The 21,552-nt window shown below is 37.2% G+C and overlaps 1 protein-coding gene across 24 annotated transcripts in view; it reads right to left on the minus strand.

Annotated features, from left to right (window-relative positions):
- COBL (cordon-bleu WH2 repeat protein) overlaps positions 1 to 21,552 on the minus strand; it is a 174,509-nt gene that overhangs the window by 87,606 nt on the left and 65,351 nt on the right. For 14 of the 24 annotated variants that reach the window (XM_071736761.1, XM_071736759.1, XM_071736760.1 and 11 more), the window contains 3 exons: positions 21,498 to 21,542; positions 18,991 to 19,085; positions 15,650 to 15,733 (listed from right to left, as the gene is read on the minus strand). In XM_071736761.1, the coding sequence (XP_071592862.1) occupies positions 15,650 to 15,733; positions 18,991 to 19,085; positions 21,498 to 21,542 (224 nt within the window). The remainder of the gene's footprint in view (positions 1 to 15,649; positions 15,734 to 18,990; positions 19,086 to 21,497; positions 21,543 to 21,552) is intronic. The other 10 variants (XM_071736765.1, XM_071736767.1, XM_071736771.1 and 7 more) reach the window with 3 other exon arrangements.

Here is a 21,552-nt window from a genome sequence, read left to right on the forward strand (position 1 = left end):
CAGGCTGCAGACACAATCTGAAGTGAATCCCCAAGTCAAGCTGAACTGCAGATGACAGTCTGGAATGCTGGCAGTTGCTTAGAATAAAGTTTGCTTGCATTTTGTACATGTGTAATATGATTTATCTTGATGTTCAGGAGTGTGAGGACAGCTTTGTATCTAATCTCCATTTTCTCTTTCTTTTTTATATATTGCTTTGGGAAAATACATGAATTAACTCATATATAAAAGGCACCCTCTCCAGGTGATTTACATCTTTCTGGTTAGACTTAACAACTCATCTTCCACAAGTCCAACTCTGTCACAGTGGACTTTCAAAATTTTTCAGCCTATAAAAAAGACGGTATTTTGAAAACAGATTTTTCACAACTGTCAAAAATACAAATATGTAAAGGCAATATGAGGAGAAAGATTAAATCAGAATATTCCCAAAAGGGAATGTCTAACAAAAAATATGCAGTTTAGCAAATTCAGCTACTCACATAACTTACAATTTTTAGTAGGTAAGTGCATATATACTAAGTAAGCATATTGTTACCTGATAGTGCAATAGACAGATGACAAAAATATTTGACAGATACTCTGCCAGACCAGAAAAAAACCCAAACAACAGAAGAGTGAATCTATATAGAAAAAGAAAGGCTTATCTATTCAACATAGCATCTCATCAACTGGGGACAGAAGATGTGTTTGTGATGAGATACAGGTAGGGCGTTTGGTGAGTTACAAAAGGAAACGGGAAAAAACATGAAAAACACTACAAGTCCTTTTTGGATATTTATCCAAATGGCAAAAAAGCAGGCATGAAAGAAGGAAAAAAGAACACAGAAGTGAGGAAAGAAACTAAAACACAGTCATTATGACAAAAAATGAAATTAATATGTTCACCAGCTTTGACCAGACAGGAAGTTTTAGCAGAAATGAAGACAAAAATCTGGAAAAGGAGAGGAGCAAAGCAAAAAGTAGAACATTTCAGTGAACGTGATGATAGAGTACTGGCTTGTATCCTAGGGAAGGAACAGTGAACTAAGTAGACTGGTGTGGGGCAGAAACCATATTCTGCAAGAAAAAACAATGATTACTCATACGTGAGCTCGGAAAGATGGCAATGCTAATGCCATAAAGATATCAGGGTGAAAGTCAATGAACAGAATTCAAACTGGTAAAGATTTGATGCTGAAAGGAAAGGGAATTAATATTTATAGATTTTTAAATGTGGGATAAATATTTCTGTGGTAAGGTTTAAAGCATATGAAGAGCTGGGATGATGCAGAACAGAAGAAAATAACCACAGCAGCATCTTAAAGGCTACCAAGAGAGGTCAGAAAGCCAATGACAGACCCTAATGGAAAAATAAATTTATAAAGAAACCTGAAGAAGTAATTACAGAGGAAAAATCATGCAGACTCCAAAATTCAATTCAATCCCAGTATAGAAAGAAGATCAAAAAGGAAAAGATCAAGCCAGAAGGAAAACAAGGAAAGAAAATTTGAAAAGATACCATTTACACTTGGCCTTCAAAGACCATTAGCAGATTCAGTGAGAGGAATCTTGGAAGAGTAAGTACGGAAAAAGTAAAATTTTTTTAAGTCTGGTTTCTCCTTTCACTTACACTTTTGCATTATATGAAAGCAGATTAACTCAATCAAATAGTGTTGAGCTACCAAGCCAAAAACAAAATCTGTCTTTATTAGTGGTCTGGCAAGAGGCTTAGGAAACCAGAAGTTCCAAAGGTCAAAGACCAGCAACAGCAAAAAGACATTTTCATAATTTCCACTGATGTTAAGCATTCATCAATCATAAATAACCACAAAAAGGATCAGAGGTCTTGAGCTAAATAACTTTATCATTGCACTATGAATTTTTTTTCTCTAGGCTTACTAATTTGTTTAAATCAATCACCCAATTTGGAATATTGGGAAATATATGTTCTAAATATACATTCCAAATATTTTGAAAAAAGACTGAGAAGAATTGCTGCTGCAATAAATTCTTTTAACATATAGGAACTATCAAACCACTGGAGCTGATCATCTTTGATATATTTTCATTGTAGATATGCCAATTTATACTGGAGGAGGAGATGGAAACTTTGCATAAAACATACAATTTTAAAAATATCTGCTCTGATGTCTGTATAGCCGATTTTTATGGGGACAGGATTTATGAATGGAGTAGTTCCTGGCATGAGATTTTGGGTGTGTATTTGTTTGGTTTTGAAGAAATAATATCTGGTTTTTACTGAAAGTATTTTTATTCCAGTCAAATTAAAAAGGTTTTTTTTTCTCCATTTTAATGAAAGTTTTGTCCTTTGAAAATTTGTCAGAGACTAGAAATATTAATGATCAATTCTCATTATCTTTCAGTATCTGCCGAAATACTGACACATTTTACTTCTGAAAATCTCTGTATTATAGCTGTTAATGGAGAAAATCTGTACTGAAATTCCAAGGCTAATATTCACCAACACCTACAGAACTTCTCTAAAGTCAAGAGTAGCTCTGGTTTGCTCAGGCTCAGGAAACTGACTTCTAGTTCCAGTCCTTGTAAGCCAATTCCCACACAAATATTTGTCAACGTAGAATGAAGTTGTGCAACTACTTTTCCCCTTTAAGTTTAAGGTTACTGTAGGTGTTTAGCTAGAGGGAGACAAAATCATTCAACTGTCAAAGCAACTTTTCAAAAAGGAAGCTTTATATTTTTAATGGTAAAACGCTGCCAAAACTATTATTGAAAAACAATGCAACCTCTGAAGATTTGAGAAAAATTAGATGAACAAATCCGCTTTTGAATTCTGAAATTAGTGCAAATCTTAACACAAATCCTAATTATAGTCACTAAGAGGATTTAAGCAACATGAATCAGAAGAAGTCAACAGCCAAGAATTTTCCTGTTTCCATTAGCTCCTTCAGGAGGCTGGATGCCCACGTGTGTGTGTACATACACAGCCCTATCCATACACAAACACTTGCCTAAGCAAGTCCCTGAACTGTATATGCAGCTTCCATGCTGAGAATTTCAGGCAGCAAGCAGCAGCACAGAAGCAAGCCAGTCCATTAAGGAGATGTGACAGCTTGCTGCAGAAGATGAAAATAAAAGACAGACTAACATACATCATGCTGATAGCTTGATGCTCAGGCATTGATGTCAATGCAGCATTTTGAATTGTAACCGCTGAATATTTAGGCCCACATCAAAATCAGTGGCCAAGAGTACTGGACTGAAGAGGAGGTCTAGAGGAAATGCTCTCTTTCTCGGCAGTGGGTAGACTACATACAGGTGTTGTACACATCCATCTTCTGTTTAGTAACACCTAAAGATCAATACTTACAGAAATTAAACTTCACCCATAAAGGAGATGAACAATTTGGATAGGAAAGACATATGCTTATATTCCAAAGAAGTCACAAGCAAGTTAATTTCAGGATCCGATTCTTGCAAGAGCATGAAATTCAGATCTAGGCCTCCTCTCCATCCTGAAGGATTTTCCAAAGGCCATCCTCTCTGGAGGATAACCAGTACCCTTAACATGCTGGTAAAACTCACATAGGTTCAAATAATTGGGCTCAGAAGAACAATTTAAGACTAAGAAGCAGACCGACCCCTCTTTGAATTTTCTTCAAATTATATTCAAACTTTACTTCAAACATCCTTGGGGTTTGTTTGTTTGTTTGTTGGATTTTTTTCTTTTTCTTTTTCTCCCCTCTTATGAACACTCATTATTATCCTTTTAACTCCAACTTTGTATTGGCCAGGTCACCTCCTAAATAAAAGAGGAACAAGAATATGGGATACTGCAAAGTGACTGGAAGTAAAGCTGTGCTGGATCCCAAGCTTCTTCAGCCTTTTCCAACAATAATTTCATATTTTCATCTTCCTTTGGAGTATAATATATCCAACTAAGTTTCACCAAGTCCAAAAATTCAGTACTATATCCTTAGGACACCAGAGCCTGATGTGTGAATGTTTGTTATTGCTAACAAATTAATTTTTCCTCTGTGTACATGTTTGTTTCCCTTGTGAATTCAGTGTGAAATACTAAGAAATCACAGCTCTCTGCTCTCTTTATTCCCACTGCATGGAATATTATGATCCATTGGAATGAACTTGCAACTTGAGGAGCTGTGGCAGAAACTTCAACCTCAGTCTGAAATTAAACTGAAATAAAAACTGTGGACAGAGAACATACACTTGCACTTAGACCCTCACTGCTACATCTTAAGCATGACAAGCAGTCATGCTTAATTCTGCTTACTTCTCTGAGCAGAATTCTCAGAGAACTCTTCTTCTTATTATTATTCCTTCAGATAAAAAAGAAAAAACTGCTTTTACAGTTGGTCAGTTTATTGGTCAGTGCAAGCCACTCCCTTCCTTTGCCACTGTTTGCAATTCATCTTCGACAAGACTCATGTTTGTTTTGGGGTTGTTTCTTTCCCCAGTGAGAAAACGCTCTATAAATTAAGCAACTTCTAGAGGTTTATCTGTGTCAACCATCCATTGAAAAGGAAAAAAAGGTCTTATGTTTTCAAAGATGACAGTGAAAGTGCCAGAAGATCTCTGTCCATGCAAAACAGAGCCTCAAGTAGCACAAGAATGATTTTTAAATGGCCTAGTGTAGAAAATGGCTAACAATTCATAAGAATGTGGTCCAGAGCCAGTTGAAACCATCAGGAATTTTTCCACTGGCTTTAGTGAATTCTGCATCAGGTCTTTGATGGCCACTCTAACTTTACAATGCCAAAAAACAGCAATGCTCTAAACTATGTTGCTGCTGTCACTTCTCCGGCAAATATTTGTCTTCAGTATACTTTCAATCTCAATGAAAAGCATAACAACATCAGCACAGAAATCGTAACTCTTCTTTTTTAAACATAAAATTTGGCTCTAGATACCCATACTTTAGTCTCTACTGCTAAAGAAATAAAGAAAATGAAGCACCTCCAACAAAGCAAGTGTGAATCTGATGATAACCAACAGGCAAAGAATTATTTTAAAGGCTGATCAAAGTACAAGTTAAATACCAAAACCCCAGTGTTGTATATAGTCTAGTTTGAGGAGGCTTTAAAAAACGAAAATGCAACCCCACCAGATGATGTTAAACAGCATATGAACATGTCTAAAAGCTAACAGACCCCAAAATACTTTCAACCTTGGCATGATGCTTTCTTTTGATTTAATATTCAGCCACAGGAAATTAAATGTAGAACAATATATTAAGGAAGTTCACTCTCCAAAGCAAGAACACTAAAAAGTCTCAAAGCTATACCTTTCTATATCTAAAGTGGGTTTTTTCTTAATTTAAACATGTTGCATAGAATATTTTCTCCCCAGCCTTTTCTTTTCTTTTTCAATTTTGGGGGTTAGAGGAAGGTGTCACAACTGGAAAGGCCAGTTGATTTTAATTAAATACCAGTTAATGACTTTGACTGATTTGTACAACTGCCAGTATTTTGAGTTGTTATTGTCTCTCTGACCTGTAACCCTTGAACTAGAACAAGGACCTTGTTTAATATTCGTTAAATTTAGACAGAGCCACTATCCACTATTACCCCCCTCCCACTGCTGCTCCACTAATCTCCCATGCCAGCTGCTCAAATGTTTACATTTGAAGGGCTTTCTCTGTTTGTGCAGAACAGTCTCTGCACAGTATCTCTCATCTGTGCATTTGCCAGAATCAAGGCAAGAAAAGCCTCAGAGCTGGAATTCTTGATTAATAAATAGTCTTAAATGTTTCTTCTTCCCTTCCCCCTTCAGTGAAATCCATTGCCATTTGGTTTTCACAAGGCAAACCTCCACAGTGCACTTTATTGGCCTGACTCCTGTCCTATGCAAACAACTCTAAATCTGAACAAGCTCCATTTAGCATCAATGAAATCACAGCATCTCTGTGCTGAAACTGGAAGACACCAAAATCAAGACATGTAGCTGACCATTTGCTGGTATGGAAAGAAGAAAATGTTATAGTCAGAGGACGAGTGTGTGAGGGAACCAAACACTTACAATCATAGATTTACCAGTAACCTCTCCATCTCACTATGGCAGTATATTTCAGACACTGCCTACATGGCTCATGTCCCAGACATCAGTCACACCTGGCTCTCTCACCAGGTCACCAAGGTACCGAACCAGCAAAACACTTAAAGAGGTGCTTAGTACGACACTGAAAACATCAGTGGGTCCAACTCCTATGCCTACAGCTACTCATCTATTTAATAACTCTGTAGGGCTACATCTTGCTATTTGCCTTGATCTGCTTTCTCTTCTGGCCTTCCAGATGACAATTTAAAAAATGGAAATACTTTCTTAGTTTCCATTACTATTTTAAGAACTGCTTAAAAGAGTAAACGATATAAAACAATAATTCACAGAATCATAGAATCACAGAATTATCAGAGTTGGAAGGGACCTCTAGAGATCATCTAGTCCAGCTCTCCCACTAAAGCAGGATCACCCAGAGCACAATACACAGGACCGCATCCAGGCAGTTTCTGAATAGCTCTTGAGAAGGGCACTCCACAACTTTCTTGGGAAGTCTGTTCCAGTGCCTTGTCACCCTCATAGTAAAGAGGCTTTTTCTTACATTTAAATGGAACATTCCGCGTTCCAGCTGACGTCCATTGCCCCTCATCCTGTCACTGGGAACTACTGAAAAGAGTGCACCCACTCTTTAGATACTTGAAGACAAGGTCTCCCTCTCAGCCTTCTTTTCTCCAGGCCGGAGTCCCAGCTCTCTCTGCCTTTCTTATGAGATATGCTTCAATCTGCCTGTCCTCCCTGTTGCCCTTCACTGGACTCTCTCCAGTAGCTCCCTGTCTCTCTTGGACTGCTGAGCCCAGAACTGGATGCAGTGTTCCAGCTGTAGCCTCACCAGAGCAGAGCAGAGGGGGTAGAATGACCTCCCTTGACCTACTGGCCACACTCTTTATGCAGCTTAGGATTCCATTTGTCTCCCCGGAAGCAAGGGCACACTGATGGTTCATGGATAATTTATTATCTTTCTATCTATCCCTCTCCTCCAAATGGCTTTCCAGCAGGTCCACCCCTAACCTATACTGGTGCTTGGGGTTCTTCTTCCCCAGGTGCAGGGCCCTACACTTGCTCTTATTGAACCTCATTAGGTCCTTTTCTGCCCAGCTCTCCAGCCTGTCCAGGTCACACTGGATGGCAGCACAACCCTCCGGAGCATCAGCCATCCCTCCCAGATTTGTATCAACAGTGAACTTGCTGAGGATACACTCTGTGCTCTCATCCAGGTCATAGATGAAGATGTTGAACAAGACCAACCTAGTATTGACCCCTGGGGGACACTGCTGTTTACAGGCTTCCAACTTGACTCTGGCTCCACTGATCACCACTCTTGAATAAATGGAGAAAATGGATCTGACTGAAGGCATTACTAGTACATGCTTTTGTAAAAGTATCTTAAAAGCCTGACTGCTATTTGTCACACTCCCCTCTTCAGCTTGTGTCCCATAATGTAAAAAGAATTTAAATAAAATATTAAACAATGAAGAGTAACAGAAAAAGCAGTGTCTGAAATTATTTGTAATAATTTCTGCTGAGCTCGAAGAGGATGGTAAGTATTGGAGCTGTAGGCAAAAGACCAATAAAACCTAATTTAACAATTTATTCAAAAAGAGGAAAGAACATGAAACGGCTATGCAGACTTCAGGCACTAGAAGGTCTCTTTTTGTAGTGATGGACAACTGAGTAGTCTACACAGTACTTACTGCTATATGGCCTTTGCTTCATACACACAACTCCTCTGAGTTGAAAAGGAGACCTGTAAGTCCCGCTAAGCCTCATGTAGGTTTGACTTTGCATTAAAGAACTAAGCCATAAAGTTCATTTGGAAAACTTCCCCATCAAATTAAAATGCATTGTGTCCTGTCAGCAAATGTTGTTTTGTAAATCCTCTCTCACCTGCTGTAAGATGTTATTGAGACATATGGTTTCACACGCTACCGAGCGGCTCAGTTTTGCCAACGAACAATAATGCGCAGAAGAAATATGTGTGGAAATCATGAGATCATCTAATTAAAAGAAATGTTATTGCTTTCCACTACTACTTTAAATGAAATCAAGTCTTCGCTGTCCACAGAAAAGGCTGGAAAAGAACCAAATCCTATTAGTGCTCCTAAGAAATAGTTCGCAAAAGAAACAAAATTATACTTTAGCCGATGTCGAAAATCTTCACTGTATCTAAAATCTGCATATGCTAAGAGGATATTTTAGACTAACGTAATAAATCTATGGTTACACTGTGATTCAGATTATGCCACTACAAAACCAGGTGTTACTGTCTGAAATTTTTTTTCCATTGTAAATTAGAAATACATAGTCAATGACATACAATTAGCCATTTCTGATTCCATCTAGTAAGAGGCATTGGCATAAATACACCCTAATCCTTTCATTACAGTAGTTACATTTGGAAAGCTTTACAAGAAATATGTTGGATATCCATCATTAAATCAAACAGAAATGTGCTTTGCAGTAGAATTAATAATTCCCTGGCTCATTCCCAGACCATCCCAAATTTAAACACAAAAAGCATTTTAGGTACACAAAATTATTTGAAAGACTTTTTAAAGAAACTACATCTTTGTTTATCCAATGGCAGAAAATTCTGATCCTGGGATAAACTTTTCTTCAGAGGCTGTATTTTCCACACCACCGAGGACTTGCCATTTACAATAAGAACAATATGGTGAATAAATTATGACCAAATGTGAATTACAAGGCTATTACACACTATTAAGGGGCTCTAGAAATATTAAATACCAAGGAAGCAAAGCCTGAGCGGTTGAGATGTCACTAGAAAAATCTCATATGAAATTTGTCTTTAGGTTTTGTTTTTTATTAATGTCCTTTTATTAATGCAAATTAAAAGCCATCGGTCTTATTAGCTGCAGCTTTATTCTATTTTTTTTAAGTGAGTTAACTTCAGAACTTTTCAGTGAAATCAGTAACAAAAGATGAATCAGACATAAAAGGATTTGGGTGGTTAAGGGTGTGTCACCAGGTCTTAATTAAACATCCGAGGGAGATACCTGAGCCAACTTAATCCAGACATACTGGGTACATCCAGCATAGAAAGAACGATGCCACATAGCCCAGGTCTGAAAGCTAAATTGCCTCACACTCACCTCGCTTACCATGCTCTTGTAAGCTTGGGCCTCCCTAACTCACACAGCTTTATGCTTTATGTTTTATGCTTTCCCTTCAGTAAGCCTGACATAGCCCTTTCTGATGTCCTTATTCCAATTTTGGTGCCAGAATTTAGTGCATGCCTTCTGGGTATGCTGAGCACAAAAACTTCTGGGAAACTATGTTTCTAGCCTCCTGCCTAAAATCCCATCAGCATGCATAAAATTGTCAAATCTTTCCATCTTCCTCAGCCAAGGGGCTTGATCCAATCAGTGCACTTAAAATACAACTAAGAAACCTGGCTCCACAAAAAACGTAGCTGCTAGAAGAGGCAGCTATGGTATTGCTCTCCTATCTTGTCCTTCCCCCTCTGGACCAAGTTCAATGATTCAGTAACAATGGGGTTAACTCAGGTTCAAAACCTTCTTCTAGTTGAGAAAAAACAAACTTCCCCTCTCCTAAGCAGAGTGAAAGATATTTGTGTCCCTGAAGAGAGAATGAGTTTAGCTTAGAAAGAGATTAAAGCTCTCATCTAGGCAGGGAGCAACAGCCTTTTGCCTCATCCAATTTTAGCTTCAGTGACTACTTACTTGCTGGATCTAACATCTACTTAGCATAAAACATAGAAAAACATCTCTGGCACTGGAACCCAGCGCTGCCACCACACTTAAGTTGTTTCATTACTGGTCTGAACAGTTAAGCTTGCTCTTGCTCTGAGTCACTGAATATTTGGGTATTTTTACAAAAGGGTGCTTCCCACATCAAGAATACTTCACAGCTTTGTTCCAGGCATTCTCCAGCCCAGCAAGTATTTTGGTTTTCTTTGCAAAGGAGGAAATAATTCGCTCAATAATGGTCCCAAGAGAGACAGAAGACTGGATGGTATCTCTAAAGACAGAAAAGGCAACTGAATTTAGCTCTCTCATATTTTGTCAAACAGTGGTAGGTAGGGAGTTTTTAGAGTAAAAGCTTTACATGTTTAAAATTACCAGCTGACTAAAGATTCCAGTCCTGAGCAGAGGCAAGGAGCAGTAACAGAAGATGGGCAGATTGTAACCTTCATCTTCTGCTGTGCAGATTGCAGTGGTGTCAAAACTTGGGAAATCTGACTTTGGGATGCTTAGATCCAGTGTGCAAGAGAAGCCTGTACTGCTTTGGTATAGAAAACAGGCATAGTTTTGCTCTATACCTTTTGCAGATATGGCCTTACTCAAGCTCTTTCAATTTAGCTTGAACCACTTCTCTCTGTCATCTCAGGAAATTTCTTGAGAATATTTCCTTCAAAACATCCTGCAAAAACCACTGCAGGAACTGAAGTTTCTGAGGTGTCTTTTTAAAAGCAAGAACTTGAATGCAATGCATTGTGATGATTTTACTCTGAATGGTGCAATTTTGTGTAAAAATGCAGTTCTGGCAACCAATGACTAGGTGATAATATTTTGTTTTTAATAAAACCTTAATGGTCCCCCAAAATGTTTAGAAATGTGACCTATATAAACCTAATGCTCAGAAGCCAAATGGAAGGGAGGGAAGTCCACCCTAAATTATTTTTTTTCAAGTCTCATGATCTTAAACCCCTTTTGTGTGGTCAGGGCAAGAGCTGACAAGTGATTTTGAATGCATGAAGTTGGCAATCTGTGGTAGATTAGCTAAGCAGCACAAACAGAACAGGGGTCAGACAACGTGTCTCTTGACCAGATACTGTTGTTAGCCTGTAACTACCATGCTTTCACCATAGATGCTGAGACTTTCCACTCCAGGTGTCTGCCCCACACTTTTTTTTTTTCTTTTTTTTTTTTTTTTTTTTTTTTTGAGACAGAGTAGTTCAGCTGGTTCTGAGATTTTTTAATCTTTTTTTTCATACTAACTCCAACAACATTTTCTTAGAAGAGGTCTAGTAACACCACACTTGTGAGCAAGAACTTGAAGTCTGGTGGCAGACAGCCACTGTTTCAAGCTCCTGCCTTCTACTATCACTTACTGTAAGCAAAATCTAAGGATATCATACCAGTTAAAAGTATCTATGATTCACATGAAGACAGATAATATCCTGCTAGTGCATAACACAGAAGCAGATGGGCACAACTGCATCTCTTCAGCAGCTATAATCTGTAAGGTTTCAAGGTAAAGTCTGTAATCTCCATGCTCCACCTAACCTATCTTACTTTGAGACAGAATACTGTATGTGTAGCCCATACTTTAGAGATTTATGAAGGTTTTACAGATGAGGTGATGATAAGGGTTTTACAGTCTCTTTTATATTCTGCCCCATGTGAAGCTTCTATCCAGATTTTTTTTGCTCTAATATCCAAGTTAGATTTTCACTGCTCTATGTATAGCACACTATATCTTGTCTTGCTGTTAGCAGACAAGGAAAAAGAAAGATGATTGCTGTCATCATTGCTACCTATTTGAATTCTCTGAATGCCAGTCACAAGCTTCTGAATCTAGAAAATCCTTCTTACTACGCAAAATTAACAAGTAAATGATTTACTATTTTTTTTCAGAGTATCACAGGACATAAAAATAAAACCAACCCTACTGTGATAAGGAACCTTACCCTGGTATTTAATTTTTTTTATTTTTTTTTTTTTTTTTTTTGTCTAATCATAAAAGCAGTTGCAGAAATGAAAATATTTAGAGCTACTGCATCTGACTAGTGTCATCCTCTGGTACCAAACTACTGGTGTACAGGCACTCTATGTTAGGAGACTGGTTGGGACAAACAAGTGTCCTGTAGTATATAAACAACTCTCCAGTTTCTTGAATTTTATGTTCTGCAAACAAAATCATGCTAAGCAAAATTCCTTCAGGGCAGAGCACATTCTACACCTTTGACAGTGCACACAGATAGCTCTAGCTGTATAAAATGCAACAGAAGAATCCCAGGATTTGATCCTGCTAGTACAAATAAAAACAAGTAGTCAGCATCATCCTAAGCACTGCTAGGAGACCAAGAAGCAAGAACATGAGAACAGGATTTTCAAGTGAATACAATTTTCAAACACAAGGAAATGTTAAAAGTAGATAGGTGTCACCATTCAGGTGACATGGACAGTATTCTCATTCCTACTGCCCTAAACAGAACCTGGCCATGTAAGGTGAAATCCTTGACAGTACATTGTTTTAACTAATCACCTGGGACCCTGACATGGTTGAGGAGAAGTCACATTTCCAGTCACTTTTGCTTAACTGTACTTGATGATTCTTCCACCCACTTATGAATTGTGAAAGCATATAATGTATAATGAACGATTTCTAACATCAATGAGGGCATAAAAGTTAGAGTATGTTAAGAACAAATAAGGCCCTGAAAAAGTAATAGATTTTTCAAAAAAGCCTTTAAAGGGAAAATAGCTGTTCCCACCATTTAAGAAGTGACTGTCAAAGTTACTATAATGTACTAAAAATCTCGATTACTTTTTCTCAAATATTAGCAGTGTATTTTTCTTCTGGAACATGGATTTTGCAATTATACAGAGAGTATGAAATAAAAGAAACCCACACATCTATCCTACACCTATCTGAAAACTGTTAGGAATTAATGATTCATTGCTTTTATTTCCAGTAGTTTTATTCATGAAATAACAGGCATGACATGTTCATTAAGCAGGGAACTACTGGACTATCTACTTCACTTAGGCTCACTTAGGCCTTTATGAGTTAACATCTATATTCAGACATACACTGAATCTAGATTTTTAAAAAATGGTCCTGATGAAAATCTTCCAACATTGTCCTTCTGAAGCCCTGTTTGAACCAGAGAAACCTTTTGTGATAAGACTTTGTGCTGAAGTTTCAAATCCTCTGATAAGTGTCCCTGGCTGTACTTCTAAATATTTTGTCCCAAGCTGATTCATTACATCAACAAATTCCACATCTGAGATACACGTTGTTCAGCACTTAGATGTGGTTTTTTTTCTCTTGATTTATGAAAACACGAAGGCCTCAAAAATAAAAACAGCTAATTTTAGTACTGCGTTCCAGATATCGGGTTTCAGCTTCAGCAACTGATTATTTGAGGACAGTGACACCAAGCGGCAGAGATGGCTGAAACTCCCTTGTTTCCACCGGTTGTTCTAAATTCTACCTCTGAGCTCTGCCTTTGGAACACAAAAGGCAGAATATGGTTAACTGTGCTTCACCTTCCAACTGGTTTATCTGTATGTTGTATTTGTACGAAAATTTATTACAGTAGCATTTTATTTATGGAAAGTTAACCCATATATAAAACCCACCAGAGTCAGGAAAAAAAATTCTGCTTCACTTACAACACACCATTAGATTACAGATCCTGTACTGACATGTGGTATAATGAACTGCTGCACTATGAGACTGTCATGGAGGATTCTTTTTTTGAATTTCACACTCTCTCTGAAGGTGTTAATAAATTCTTCTTTCCTTCACCTTTATTTTTGTTGATACTGTGAAGAAATGTCCTTTCACCTCAAGCATAAGCCTTGACTTGCCTGCCTTGACGTTGCAAATCTGCTTCCGCATCAACACAATTTTTTTAGAAGCATTAAGAATTCCAATAATAATTAGATAAATACAGTACTGAGAATGGTTTAGTGGTTACAAAGTGAATATAACTTGTGCCTGAATAAATCCTAAGGATCTCCTATTTCTTAAACCTTTATTCCACTCCTTCGTATTGCCCAGTTTAAAAGAAAAAAAAAACAAACAATGCAAAACCAACCAATATACAAACCAGAATAATTATTTTTTGAGTGCATATCATCACAATGTAATAGTAAGAAAAAGCATAGTGAAGTTCATGCCCTTACCTCAGTAGTACTTTATATAAGTTGCTTAATTCCTGATAGGCAAGAAAATATTTCCTGAGCCAGCCAATGTAAATCCTGGCACTGTACTGGATATAATAGCAAATTATTTTCTTTTCAGAAATAAATCAGAAACTTTGCCTTTGATTACTGTACAACAATTCAAAATATTTTTAAGATGACCCAAAACAGTAACAGAAAGTAGTCCTGAGAAAAATGCAAAAGAGGAAGCCTCTACTGCATGACATTTTGCGAAGTCTTATCCTAGCTCAATAAAGCTTGTAGATAATGAGGTTTAAATATGTGTGAAACATATACGGCTATGTAAGATACCACTTATTTTGAATAAGGATATTCAGTTCCAGAGAAGGTATCTGTTGAGCAAGTGGAATAAAGAATTACTCAGAATGATTGAAGGTCTCAACATCTAGCCCATAAGGAACTGCTAAGCTGGATTTTAAAAACTATAAAGTGTTTTCATTAGCATTTAGAATTTTTCCCCTAAGATGCTACAATTGTTGACCTTTCTCTTGAAGCCTGTTCAAAGGATGGACCTTCTGTGATGCTGAGTGGATCTGCTGGACTTATTTTACACAGCTTGTGCAAGCTTTAACAGAATGGTACCAAAATAAATGGCACTATGTCAATACATTCATGTAAGTATATGCTTATGTCTTAGTTCATGCCAAGCCAGATGTGAAAGATGTAAACACCGAGCAAAAGCTACTCTGTTCTTGAAGATCAGTTGCTCTTAGGAGGAAAGGGAGAAGAAAATAAACAGGTGGTTTTTAACCCCACAGTGAATCACTTCTCCAGCTATTTCTCCCATTTCACCTATATTATCCTTTTGATGTGTGCTTTGTTCTCTCACTCCTCCCTTTTTTCCACAATTTTCTGTCACCCTTCCCTGTGGCCAGTGTAGCTCTAAATTTAATGGACCAGCACCCTTTTACCAAATACCTGTTTGTGAAAGTGGGATTCAGAGCTGGACCTTGTATTTCAGGTGTCTGTTTTATCATCAACAGTGTCTTCTCCGCAGTTTGAAAATATTGTAACAAAAAGCCAAGTACTTTTAAAAAGCAACAAAAGGACACTATTTATTGTGATTTTTGATGCACCAGAACAATCCTACAGAAAAATATTTAGGGATTCACTCTTCCTAATTGGATACTTAAATCCTCTTAATTTAGTAGTCTGTCAGGCACTGAAAAGCCTACTGGAAGTACTTAGCAGAAATATTTTGTGTTATTTCCATTGGTTAAGACAGAAGTACCCTTCACCTCCAAGCTACTTAAGAAACAAGTGGAATGCTGCCACGATGTAGAAGACATGTAAAGTGATAAAAATGTGAGGTGTGGCTTTATAAGAAAAAAAGCCTCCTCTAAACATCACATACTTTTGCATCACACAGTACTGTCGTTGTGTACAGTCACAACACTTATGTCCTTTGTTAAAACACTTCTTGCTCACAACTGCTTAGAATATAACTGAAAACCTCATTTATAGATAGCAAGTTTTATTTGGAGACATTGCATTGCATTTTAACTTCATCAAGATATGCAAACTGTGCACTCTCATAACTAAGCCTGCTAAGAAGGAAGCTATTTCTACTTCTACTTGGCTAAGCATCAGGAAAAATAGTGGTGTCTGGTTATTCAAGCTGCAGGATCTAATAGGAATGCAACAGCGTCTACACAGGCCGTGTTAGTACTTACTTCCAAGCTTCCTTCACTTGTAGATGTAGAACTAAAAACATCCTCCTCACCACAATCTCTGCTCACCATCAAATATTCTTCTGTCTGCAACACAAACAAGTACCCTACATAGCAGCAGCAAAGGAAACAAAACAGCAAAAACATGCCAGAGCAAAGCATGAAACCTCATCACAGAACCAAGACACTGCCTCGGTAGTGCTGGACCCGATTGCTGAGAAACTCTTGAAGTAATGTGCAAAAATTCTCTGATGTAGGCAATGCCCAGAGAAATCTATCAGCAGAAATATTTAAGAACAATACAAAGAAATAGAACTATTCTTGGGCAAGGAGGAAAATAGGTATTAAGCTACTCCTGTATCACTAGGAACCAGACTGACCAAGTCTGCTATTTCCACAGACACAGGGGAACAAGCAGAGAACTCCACTGACACTCGTGAATGACAGGGCTGTTTCTGTGCACTAGCATATACCCTGCTTGAGCCTAGATCCCATGACTATCTGCACAGGACCTCTGCTCTACCAGACTGCTTAGCAGTGCCAGTTTGATCTGGATTTAGCCTCAGGCACATGACTCCATTTCACATAAAAAATACAGAGTTCATGCCACCTTTATGTTTTTTATGCCAGCTGCAGGAGAACAGAGGGTAACTGATCCAGCATAAAATTAGAATGGAGAGAACAAGATGATACCTGATCTGGCACTAAGCCTGCCCACACAAACTTAACAAAAAAGAATACTTTCAACCATTTTGTATTAACTATGCAAACAGGACCCCACTTTGATTCCGTGTCATTGTGTTTTCAATATAACTGAAAGTTTTTTACAAAGTTTGACCGAGTGTATTGTCATGCCATGCTTATTGCTTTCAGTGAGCTAGCTGAGAAAGAAAGCATGTGCGTGGGCACCGAAATCTGAGCGTAGGCATGGAGCATGCAGTGACACCTGATCCAGGACAGTTTGCAACACAGGCTAATACTCTTCTTCCCTTGCAAAAGAAACTGCCTTCTCCTTCTAAATGCCTGCAACTATGCCGCCCTACTACTGTGCAAGATGTTGGACGATTTTTGCTATCACTTAGTTCTAAAACACAGGCTATGCATGCCTGCATACATCCAGACATCGACATACAAAATCACTTCAAATCATAATGCAAATTAAGAAAAAATAGGAAAAAAAATGCAGAAGCAATTTAAGTCTTAAGGAGCAGTAAAAATGTAACAATAACTATAAAGAGCAGAGTTTAGGAACTCTGGGCTTTTGATTCCAGTGTCCTGAAATCACAGACATCGCATTATATAATCCCTTCAAAAACCTACCAAAGCCTTTTCTTAAAAGAGCCTAATTATTTTGCACTCATTCTGTTAACAAAGCATACTTAGCAGTTTTCACTGCTGTTTTGGCTAGTAATCTTCCACAATTCCAAGCCAGATGTATTATGGCCAGTTAACAGATGCTTGCTCCTGTGTGCTGTGCTAATCTTCAGTTTTCAGTAATTCTTTCATTTGTTTGGATTCAGACTCCTAGAGGTTTGTATTGAAAAGACAACAATTACTTTCTGGCTGGACTAAACAAGTAGTTTCTTTTTGAAAAAAAGCAATTTGAAAGCAAGAATCCAAGAAAGAAATTACCAAGAAAAGTCAATTAACTTATGTGAGTTTTTCTTCCTGTTAGTTCTGACTGCTACTTCAGATTTAGAAGCTATTTCTCATACTTGTTTGTACACTTTTCCTTAGGTCAAATACTACTTGTATCTTGTTAACTGGTCCTCAGTATCCTTAGCATCTATTTAAAATTTTGTTTTAAATAATCTCAGAGTACCCCTTTCTATGACTCTGATTAACAAGCACATGGAAGAGAACAGAAACGAGACAAGTTTGCAGTCTTGGGACACTCATCCCAAACTCAGCCATGAGAAACCCCTTCCTGTAACCACAGATTTGGGATGCTTCATAGCAACATTTTCTAAGGTTGTAAGTGCAAATATTTTAGCAGTTCATTCTGAGCTGCTTCAGGAGTTTTAACACCCAGAGCACACACTTTCATACCAAACTTCAGGAAAATGGAATCAAAGGACAAACTATAATGCAAAAACTGTGTGCCATAATATATTTGCTTTTTCCAGAGAACTACAAGCCCCACAGCATGCTCTAGAGTCTTCAAGTTGAACTCCCTTGTTTACTCAGTGCTTCCAGGCAGATATAGCATTATTGCTCCAGTTATGCTTTTGTTCCCTTCTAAATGGGAAACACTTTCTTTTGGAGGACAAACACTCTGAGAAAAACTGACTACTCATCTCATTAAATACAGTTTCCATGTGTCTTTCGTAAAATGTGAGGAATAAAAGAAACTATTGCCTAGAAAAAGAACTCCAATTTTGATCATTACCAAAAGGGCAAACAACTAAGATTTTGGAAAGTTTTCACAGTTTCAAAAACATGACTGAGAACACTGGAAGACTAAGTGAAACATTGGTCCATTAACAAGCTTATGTTTCTTAGTACACCAGTTAATGAGACACACGTTTTATTATTTCACTGCAAAAGCCAGGGAGGGCTTGTTAAGCAAGATAAAATAAAATTCCCTTTTACTCTGACATAATGAAGTATTAAATACTTCATAATCAAAATCAATTGATGCTGGTATTTTTAATGAAGGATGCAAAATGTATTAAATGAAAGCACAGTATTTTTTTTATGTTCTTGTATTAGAAAGCTTCTCTGTGAGGAAAAACATTTCAAATTTTTCATACAGGCATATCAACAGAGGAAAATTATTTTGTATAAAATTTCTTTTTCAAATTTTCTCAATCAAGATTAAAAAGAAAGTTAAAACGTCTATTATGCACCCCAGCAGATACTTATCCTTCAGGTTATTACTCCAAGTTATTTCTGCTACATCTGATTAATTTCTAGAAGTTTTACAGAGTTGGAGATGGTAATAGCATTACTGCATAGAGCTTCCTAAGAATATAAATACTTTAAAACAGATTACGACGCACCCACAAAAGAGTAAACTAGACACTTCTACTTGATATCTGAAGGTGTTCTATATTACATGAGTTCTTACATTAATGTTTTTTATAGTTTGAGCACTACTAACAAAATGACATGTACCAAACGCACAGCATTAAAAAAATAATAAATTGAATATATCAACATGCCTGATTCCTTCAATAATTAGCCAATATCTCCAGAAGACTGCACTGAGTAAACGTAGTTTATCCACCTGATAATGGACAACTCAGAAGGGAAAACCAAAAACTTCCAATGCTACCACCCACAAACATAATACATCTGGAAAGAATGCAATTGTCTTTAATGAGGCAGTACTGAACACTTACCTTGCTGTTTCTCCTATCAGCTTTAAACAATTCCAGAAGTCTTGTCTTTTCTTTTTCTATTGCATCATTGCTTATTGAAGCCTTTGGACTTGGTTCTGAAACAATTATAATGGAATATTTTTTACACGTCTGAAATAAAGATTCAGAAGATCTGTATTTTAAAACTTCCTTAATAAATGCTGTATTTTTATGAGCTGGAGATAATATGAACTGAACTATCTACCAAACTGCCAGACTTAGCACATTCTTTTTCAAACTTTTATTTGTTCTGAGTTTGTTCCAAAATCTAATGTAGGTAAATGGAAAATTTAACAAACTTCAGTAAGTCTTCAGTCACAATTTAGTAATCCTTACTGAAAAGCAAAACATAAGGGAATTGCTTAGTCTTTAGAAATGCTTGTTAGATGTCTCACTGAAAACTCACAGACTACTGTAATACTTTAAAAAAGACATTTCAAGAAGGTGATGGTTAGTACCTTCAGCAATTCAGAGGCCTGACTTAAAACGCTGAAGCCAACAAAAAGACTCTTATGTGGACTTGGATGAAGTTCCAGGATGAGGAAAGAGACCTTTTTCCCTTGGAAAGAGAGCTCTCCTTACAACTTACACCAGCTGGCTGTGCCTGTCTTTTCCCATGCTGGTATTTTTACTTCAGATGGGAAGAGAGGCAGGTTTATATGCATTTCAGTCTGTAAGGGTTCAAATGTGTGTCCCCTTGAATCAGGTAAGGAACTGTATGAATCCTCAGACTAACCTCCCTTCGATATTCCCAACAAGAGCCAAGCTGGATGAGCAACATGATAAGGTCATGCATTACAGGGAACTACCATTGATTTGACAATCAATATACAGATTGTGGATCTCTCTTACTTCATTGATTTGACAATCAATATGTAGATTGTGAATTATTGCTCCCACTATTTTTTTTTTTTTTTACCAGACACTACATAAGGATATAAAGATTCCTCCCTGGTTCCAAGTACATCAGAGTATCCCATTAGCATGCAGGAAGTAAAAGATACAGAGAAACATTACTTTCTTGTCTAAGTATTTGCTTTGTTTTATAACAATTAAGAAGAAAATGCAATTTGACTTGTTTGTTGTCACAAAATAAAGGTTTACCTCACAAAAAAAACCATCATCCCAGAACTCCTGTAAAACTGATTTGCATTTCACACAAAGCATTTGAGTTTCACACACATCGCTCTGCACATCAACAATGTCCAATGTTAGAAGGTGTTAAGCACATAAATTACTTCAAAGCACAGGAGAAAGAATAAAAATTATGAACCCAGAGGAAAACAGGGAGAAACTGTCCTTAAGAAAGCCTCCAACTCTGCTGCAAGAAAATACAGCAATAAATTAATACCTTTCCAAATACTAAGTGCTGTCTATGCTACTTCTAGAAACTGCTGTTTGTCTGCTGGGACCTGGGCTAGAAATATATGTGGATCATCATTTCCTTACTCACATAGTTTTTAACTATGGACAATAATGATAAAGGGCTAGCAGAAGCTATGCCATTAACAACTGATCATCAACATCACCATTAAACACACTTGGTAATCCAAATAAACTGGGACTTCAAACACAGTATATCATCTCAAAACAGCAAGGAATCTTTGAAAATCTGCACCTGTTTTTCTTGGATAAATACAGTAGACATTCTCTCAAGTGCTCTGTATCAGAAGCCACAGTAAGAAATGACAGAAGATTAGGGGGGAAAGTCCTTGCATTAAGGAAGCCAAGAGTAACAGGCCATGAGATAAGATTTGCTCAATGGGTGTCACCTACTGGAGGTGCACCTCCTTCCTTCCTGAAAATTTAGAGAAGTCATCCACAGGGTTTTTTTGTTTTGTTGTGTTCACTAGTAATGCAAAGACGTAAAGCCAGTTCGAAATCAATCGTATATTTCTTGAGGATAATTAATTTAAGCAACATATTATAACAGACTCGGTGGGATAAAAAGGCTACATTAAATATACATTTTCTGTTTAACTAGAAGCAGCAATGTAATCTAATGAAACACCTACTCAGAGTTACCCAACATGTATCCATAGATTTGCATTAAAATGCTTTGTTTCATGTAAACAGAAATTAGTGGAAAACCTCATGAATCTCAAAATATTCTATCTTTGCTACTAAATACATTTAGAACCCAGGAGACCTCTGAAATGTCAGTGTTTTTCAAATTCAACTAATCATGCTTCAGGTAACTTGCAAAGGCTTGAAATCTACACAGAGACATACCATACCAGAGAAAAGTTAAAAGACAGGATTTGTTAATTGCTGGCATTTTAAAGACAAATAGTGAAGACAGAAATGTGCTTGTTCTGACCAAAAGTACAGACATGTGAACAACACTTTGCAAAAGACAACATACAACAAAAATAGCTTGGTTTTCTACAGCATTTTATGTGACATTCTTAAAGATTCATCTACCAAACTCACATTAAACACAGTGTGAAGGGAAAACTATTTTTCCCCTCAGCAGTGTTGTACAGTACCTCTATAGTTCAGAGAAGGTTCAGACTGAGTTTTTGATGGAGGAACTGGAAAAGG

The sequence above is a fragment of the Heliangelus exortis genome, chromosome 2, assembly GCF_036169615.1.
Source record: "Heliangelus exortis chromosome 2, bHelExo1.hap1, whole genome shotgun sequence".
Lineage (NCBI taxonomy): Eukaryota > Metazoa > Chordata > Aves > Apodiformes > Trochilidae > Heliangelus > Heliangelus exortis.